The sequence below is a fragment of the Mesitornis unicolor genome, unplaced genomic scaffold (genome assembly GCF_000695765.1).
Source record: "Mesitornis unicolor isolate BGI_N332 unplaced genomic scaffold, ASM69576v1 Scaffold34213, whole genome shotgun sequence".
In the NCBI taxonomy this organism is placed as follows: Eukaryota; Metazoa; Chordata; class Aves; order Mesitornithiformes; family Mesitornithidae; genus Mesitornis; species Mesitornis unicolor.
The window spans coordinates 11,717-19,397 of NW_010175916.1; the positions used below are offsets into that span (position 1 = coordinate 11,717).

At 40.8% G+C, this 7,681-nt stretch overlaps 1 protein-coding gene across 1 annotated transcript; it reads right to left on the bottom strand.

The window, feature by feature from the left end:
- Positions 1 to 4,221: 4,221 nt before the first annotated feature.
- VSTM5 (V-set and transmembrane domain containing 5) lies at positions 4,222 to 7,443 on the bottom strand. Its single transcript, XM_010181588.1, has 4 exons — positions 7,359 to 7,443; positions 6,074 to 6,403; positions 5,832 to 5,972; positions 4,222 to 4,265 (listed from the first exon to the last, which is right to left on the bottom strand). The coding sequence occupies exons 1-4, from the start codon at positions 7,441 to 7,443 to the stop codon at positions 4,222 to 4,224; spliced, it is 600 nt and encodes a 199-aa protein (XP_010179890.1).
- Positions 7,444 to 7,681: the final 238 nt, after the last annotated feature.

Below are 7,681 nucleotides of genomic sequence, written 5' to 3' on the forward strand. Positions count from 1 at the left end.
CAGGAGCTAATGGGCTCATTTGATTACAAATGGGACAACAGGACAAGCAGAGCTCCCTTGTCAGGAATTAAGGCTAAACAAAACTTAGCAATCAAGAAACAGTCTTCACTGCGGTACGTTCTTGTTTTGAAGTTTGTACATTGATGTGGCTTCTGGGTGAGCCCTTTCTTTTTGAGATACATATTTACTTCAGAGTGTTACAAAGTCACAGCTTGTGGGAAATGTTTTTCCTTTCTGATGGCTGAAGTTGAGCCTACGTAGTGTCAGGTACTTTGCTTGTGTTTTCTGGGTTTTTTTGCAAGCATGTAAAGAGTCTTCCTCTGCTTGCGAAATTCTGACAATTTGAGTCTGGAGATGACTTGGGTAAATACGTGTCTGGACAGCAGCAGGCAATTCATGCAGTAGCCCTTGTATCTCCACACTTGAGCTGTTCCTGTTTTTTTTTTTTTTTCTTTCCTGCACTGGCACTGATTATTGTCTAGGCAAACAATAATATTCTCCTGAAGATCAGCTCTTTGGAGTTTTTTTAAAATAAAAAAGCCATGTTTTTGTCTGTTTTGGTTGTAATTTGTAGCCTTGAAGCTCCTAGGAATGTGTTCCACAAAGCTTTTCTTCTGTTTGATGATTAATTGCTTGAAGGTCTTTTTGAAACCTGTCTGTATGAACTGGTTCAGACTTTGTCCATATTATGTGTTAAGGGGGGTGTGTGTATATGAGAACTTCTTGCACATAGCACATGTTTGAATTGAACATGATACTTCTGTGGTGACAGTTGTTACTTTGCTGTATTCTTGAGCAATAAAGAATAGTTGTAGGAAATATATATTGAGCAACTACTTGTGGCAAGCTGCTGCTCCATGTGTATCCAAAGCAGCTACTGTAGTTAAGTTGGCGTTTGCCAGCATTGAAACCTCTTGTTACTTCAGGTCCTTGAAGCACTTCTGTGCAAATGAACAATGCAAAAGTTTTTCCTTCCAGCTCATGATGAGTTACCCAAGACAACTGAGAAAAATGAAAAAGTACTAGTTGAACATTCTTTCTTGATTTTCTTGAAGAGGGGTGAATCTTACGCAGCACCTGTGATGCCAGGTCCTGTATTGCCTGGCTGGCAGACACTGATTACAGGCAGAGAGGGGTTTTGTTCCTTGGTGAACAGCTCAGCCAAAAGCCTGATGCATCCATTTGTGCATCTGGTTACAATGAGGCTGTTCGGACTCTTGGCAGCACAATGAATCTTCTCTTACCAGTAACTGGAAGATGAGCACATGAAACTTAACTGTGTCTTTACACTTCACTGTTCTTAACCTAAATGGGCAGATCTGCATGCAGTGCTGGCCTTTGCGTCAAATAAGTTCATCATTACCAAGTAATGGGGAGGGGTCTTAGAGTTGCAGGATTCATCCCCTTCTGAAAAGAAACAGTGGATGCTAAAGGACTTCTCTTGTGTTGCAGAAGTGCAAGCACACACGTTAGCAGTGAAGACATTTGTCAAGACTTTCAGGCCTAGCTGCAAAACATTTTAATAAAATACAATGGTTAGGGATCTGGAGGATCTGTCTTTTAGTGGGAAGTACACAGGGATTCCTAATTTTAATGGAAAACAGGCTGCTTAGGCTTCTTGGTAGTACATCTCTGAACATGAAATGAAGGCATTAATGGATGATTAAAACATTCACAATTGATTGCCAAAGCAATCTTATGAACTTGGACATGTCTTTAAAATTTAAATGAAAAATGCCTTAATCCCTTTGATCACTTGGAATGCTCTAAATAATAAATTTGCTGCTGTTCTGCAAGGACTTTACAGCTGGAGTAATACTAGCTATTAATTTCTAAACTTCCACTTGAACAGCTTGCTGTAAGACTTTAGATACTTCAGTCACCTCCAATGTAACAAACTGCTACAGACAGCTTAACCTCACATTTTCTGTATCAAATATTGACAGTAATAACGCATATGGGCAAACATCAGTTTCAGAAAATGTATTTTACAAGTGACCCTACCTATGTAGAGTAAGCATGTTAAATTCTGAGGAATTGTCTCCAAGGCTCACTGCCCTCACTGTGTATTCTTTGATTCCCTGTTCCTCTAGGATACTAATACCTAAAAGCAAGGCTGGCATCTGCATTGATGGCCAACGGTGGGTGCCTGAAGTTGCTGTATCTTTAGCCAAGCTGAGAGGTAGAACAGCTGTGCTAGTTGGAAATTCTTAATGCTGTTATAATGTGTCTTAAATTGAATAATTTTAAGTGGTCATTTCCTGCTTTCATCCCAGCTTTCAAATATTGTAGTTTAAAAGCATAAGTGATCTCTACAATTAGAGCGATGCATTCATAAGGCCATTCATGCCTTGCTTGCCTTTTCCATCTTTTCCTTGGCAATTAACAGTATTCAAGGCAGCATAGCAGATAATAATGCTGTTATGTGGAAGCTGCAGTTTTGTCCTTTCTAAGCAAGTCTGGCAGAGCACCTGCTACACACTCGGCTCAGCCAAATGGGTAACTTACCAGTCAAGTTCTAAGACTTAGGGATTAAAAAAACCCTAATCTGTAACAGGTAAACAGAATGGGGAAAAAAAAGTATTTTTTTTCTGTGTGCCATATGGATACTTCACAGAGTACTTCAAGCGTGGTGGTTAAAACATGCATTTACACCTTCTGTGTCATCAAAGCTTAATTCACTCAAAGATACAGAAGACTGGTAATACACGCTTAAAGTGAAGAATTAGCCCAGTTACTTTGCCAAGATGTGCTGTAGCTGGGTTGTTTTGGTTTCTGTTTTGTTTTGTTTTTTATTTTCTCCCCTTTTTTGCCTCTTCTAGATGCAGGAAGGAACAACCACCTAAATCTGGTGCCCCAATTTATGAGCGAGTGAGAGGCCGTTCAATCTGGGGACAACTTTTAGAAAGTATTGTGTGCAGGGTGCCTTGGGAAAAGCCTGTTTGTGTTGTTATGCACTTGGTGAGAAATTCTTTGTTTTTCCAGATCTAACCCGTCATACCCCTGCACCTGAGCACTGTAGTCTTTGAGCCAAAGCGTGAGAGAGGCGGTAGCAGCAGTTTGGTTCAAAAAGCCACATGCCAATCTGCAGATACAGTCCAGGGTATCTTCCATTTTCAAAGTTTATTTCAGAAAATTCTTCTACACAAAAGCAAACCAGGATACTTTGTAGTGCAGTCAGTCTAATGCTTTCTCACAAAAACAAATGTTATTCCACCCAGCAGATCTGCAGGTGGCAAATGTAAGTGCAATACGCAGACTCAAGAAAACATTAGTTACATTGCTTTGTGTTTTCTTACAACATAGGAAAGCAAAGGTGGCTTCTCAACAAGAGTAATTTTAGTATTTGTAAATACTAAATTCCAAAGTAATGCTGTTTTAACTTCTCTTCCCAGACAGACTGTTCATCTATGGGCTACGTTTGCAAAGGACTCAACATCTTTCACAGCGAAACTGTTCTGTATTTAGCCGCCCCACTGGTGTGATGTGTCAGTATTTGATCTGACCACTCTAATCATTATAGACAGCATTCAATGCCTGTGCCGGCTTCCTTGTTTAACAACCTTTGCTAGAAATGTCATAAAATGTGTGTTAATATCCTGGGGCAGTGTAAACAACTGGAAGTGAAAGCAGGAGAACTTTGACCAGCTCAGCGTTGTTTCAGAGTCAGTTTTGTCTCATGAAGAATTACAGTTTGTCTTCAGAGCTTCAGGAAATTCCTTATGCCCAAGAGTAGCAGCATAGGCACAATAAACAGGATTCAAACCTTGCAATTAATTTTGAAATGTAATACTGTAATTAGACATTAAATTTATTATGTTGAAGGATGCTAATGGCTGCTCTGTCTGTTAATGGGAGACTTGCTGTAGCCAAAATACAGGTGTCCTTCAAGATCATGATCATTTCCTTTATGGGTTGATCTTAGAAGCTTGGTTGGTTGTTTTTAAGAGTGGTAGAGGCTGTAGATTTTATTAATTAGCCACAAAAAAGTATTTGTGCTCAGCATGAAATCATACTCATTTTTACTTCAACCTTGGCTAGCAGAGCTAAAATCTTGACAGGTCAAAACAGCTCCACCAGACACTGCTGATTTCATGTCTAGCAAGTTGGGATGTTTCTACAGTAGTCACAAACTTTTTACCTTTTTGGTTTCTTCTCACTTCCTTGCCAGTATTTTCTCCTGAGGTAGAATTGTTATTTTTGTTATGAGACAGTCCTTGGCTAACACTCAATGGTATCCAATTCAATCTCCTCAGTTGTACTTGCTGCAAATAAAAGGATGTTATTATTGATTGGCAAATGGATTGGAAGGCCAGCGTCCCAAAATTAACAACGCCACGTTAATAACCGAGACATTCTGAACTTTTTAATATGAGCTCGAGCTTACTCATCTACAATTAGGTTTTAAATACCTCTTTTCAAATTATTTAGCTGCGTAAAGAATCCCTCACAATCTTAAAAGTGACACTGGTTTCTTCAAGTACAAAACTAAAAGTGCTATGAAAACTGAAGTCCATAGTGCCCATCTTTATACCTTTATTTCATGAGTTTTGAGAGGAGGGCTCTTGTAAGGTGGAACTGGGGCAGAAGGTAGGTCTCTGCTTTAGATTATCTTCTGGGAGATGACAGAGCAAGTCTCCAGAACTGTGGTTTTCCTGAAGTCTGCCAAATAAGTGTGTTTGATTCAGACTTTGTAAAACTCTTGTCTCTTTAACTGGAGGAAGGAGAGGCTTTATCCAAACAAAAGCCTGTATATTCTGGCACTATAGGAACATTTTCAGGAGCTTGTGAGCAGTGTGTGCACCATGAAAATAGCAGCAGCCCTTAGAGCTGCAGGTGAGCAGCAGAAAGGAAGAGACAGTTCGAGCCAAATTAATCTCTTTTCCCACAAGGTTTTGCAGAGTTGACACAAAGTCCGGGCCATGAGGATTAGGATTCTTGAGTTGTGTGTCTGCGTTTGCTTAGTAAAATATTGGTACTTTGGCTGCTTGTTGCAATGCAACAGCTTAAGCAGTATTTATTAGAGAAAAAATACAGGCCTCTTACCTACAGGGCAAGAAACCACTAGTGGATCTGCGCTTACAAAGAAAGGAGGTACATGCCTGAAATGTTTTGAAGTTGTAAAAGAAATGTCCCATTCCAAGGATGTGCCCAGAGCCTGAGCCCAGGCCTGTAGCCTGGCCTTGTCCTGCTGCCTAGGCTGTACATCCCTGGCTGTGACTTGGAAGTTTCTGCTGTAACATGAACGTGCAGCCCTGGATCTGCTTTGCATGACTGATGTCTTTGGTGCGTGTTAGGAGTCTGCTTTTGGTATTAGTCAGTGTTTGCTGAAGTCCACACTGGATCAAACCTGAGGACAGGTGAAAAGGGGGTTTGAGAGGAGACGAAGAGGTGCAGCCCTCTGTGAAGTGAGGTGGGAACCACTTCTGAGGGCCATTTGAGTATTTTCCCCTAGGAAATACCCTTCTAGTGTAGACCCTGTGAGCATTGCTAATGCTCTTGTCTTTGACTCATGCCCTCTGATGGGGGGATTGTTACAGCTCTGGCCTTTTCTCCCTAAGGTTTTCAGTTAGCAATGCTGGGAAGTGTTTTGTGGTTTCTGATGTAAAATGTGTAAGCTAGATGCCCTGTGGATTATTCTGCAACTAAATACCTATTATTTAGTTGCTGCTGCTAGTAAAGATTTGGACAGGAAAACTGAACTGAGCCCTTCCAGTCTTGTTTCTCAGTGTCCCCACTTAATCACCTTTATGGCTCAAATCACAGTGAATTCTAGGCTCAAAATTCAGACTTGAAAACCCTATACCTTGATTGCATTCTTAGTAAGATACCTGTTAGTTTGTGTGTCGTCTTCTTCTGGAAGAGATGCAGAAATTTATTACACAGCCACATGAAGCAAATCAAAATGGCAGATACTGCAGCAAGAAATGCAAAGAGAACTGCTACAAAATGTAAATCCTCATAGATAATCTCTGCAGGTAGGACAGGAAAAAAAATAATATTATAAAATGGATTACGAGCAGATTAATGTTTAAACACAGGGTAAGGCCAAGAACTCTCATCTAGTTCATACCATAAACATTGACTATGATGGTGCCGTAGGTGTTGGTTCCATACTCCTCTGTTACAGTGATAAAATAGTAGCCGGCATCTCTCATGCCCACGTTCAGGAGTTGTATAGAGCCATTTTCAAAAGTAGTCACTCTGTCCTTGTACACCGTGGATATGTTGACATAATTCCCACTTCTCCACTCAACAATTTTGGTGGTGCCCCAGCTTGACACATGCTTCCACTCAATGGTGGCGACGCCTCTGGAAGAGTATTGAACCGAAAGGAGGATGTTTTGTGCCACTGTTGCATTGATGTTGGGTTGTGGGACAACTAGAGATACTCCTCCGGGAGCTGAAAGACAAAGGACAGCGATGAGTGCAGAGTGTGGAGGTGATGCTGCGCGAACGGTCCTGGACAGGATGGGACCTCTGGGGTATGCTTCATGCTACCCATCACAGTGGTCAGTGCTAAGAGGGGATGGATTATGCTCTGCAGTTTTAGTTTCTTTCTGCAGACCATAAAAGGAACATACATACTTAAATTAAAGACTAAATACATATTTTTAATCAGTGATAGGAGAAATGTTTCCACCATATGGAATAAGTAATTGTGTGTGTTTCAGTGTTTTGATACCCATGAGGAGAGAGTTTGGAAGAGTCTTTTTGGGAAAGGGAGCATAACATTCTCGGAAAACTGAGCAATGCTTTTGTATTCATCAGTACCTGCCTCTCCTGCATTTAAATGGGAAGCTTAATCGCTGTGGCCATGTTAACCTATTGTATTAATTAATTACCATCCCCTCAAAAGCAAGAACTGTAGCAGACTTAAATATGTGAAGACTTGGCAAGGACTTCATCTTGTTTTCAGGATGTGTAATCAATCTTTGGGACAACAACTACGTAAAGACAGCCAGTTATATGCCAGTGCAGATAAATCCCATATAATCAAAGGTACCTAGTTTCATGTGAAGCCAGGGACTTCATGTTCCTGATGATTTCCAGGCAAAAATGCATGCGAAATAATATTTAATTCTCACCCAGTTCCCACTGATGTGATGATGGAGCTGTTCATAACACTGTGAAACTGAACTGACCATTTAGTTTAATGTGTAACTGCAATAATTTCTGCTTGTGTATGGGTATTTCTGCATGAAGAGCTGGATGAAAACCAAACATCCAAGTTTCAGTTGGCATACTTTTTTTTTTTAATTAGTGGCATGTTTGAGACTCTTGGCTAGAGAGTGAAATCCTGTTATCTACCCACAGAAATCAAACCAAACAAAAGGCAGATAAAGCACAGAGTAAACCTTGCTGCTGAATGTCTTTTCCGGGTTTGCCTTGGAGCAGCTGCTCCGATCTGCTCTCGCACTGCAGGACCAGCCTGACTGCCATCACTGAACTGGAAATTTAATGCTGAACTGCAAATTCCTCTAACCTAGCACAGAGGGAGGACGAGACACTCAGCTACGCTAAAGGAGTGCAAAGCAGGACCCCTGGAGATGTTCCTGGAGGTTCTGCAGAGATTGCAGGGAAAAGACTGGTTAAAAAAGGCTAAGAAAAAAAATTCCAAGGGAAAGAACTTATTTCATAAAATATTACTAAAAATAAGAACCACCCCCCCATGGCCAGT

What these genes read in the sequence shown, in the direction of transcription:
- VSTM5 (XM_010181588.1), bottom strand. Translation starts at nt 7,443, where the DNA reads ATGGCAGTCAGGCTGGTCCTGCAGTGCGAGAGCAGATCGGAGCAGCTG. An exon ending in AAAAGACATTCAGCAGCAAG is followed by an intron (nt 6,404 to 7,358) that starts GTTTACTCTGTG and finishes TTTGTCTTTCAG; the next exon opens with CTCCCGGAGGAGTATCTCTA. An exon ending in CATCATAGTCAATGTTTATG is followed by an intron (nt 5,973 to 6,073) that starts GTATGAACTAGA and finishes TCCTACCTGCAG; the next exon opens with AGATTATCTATGAGGATTTA.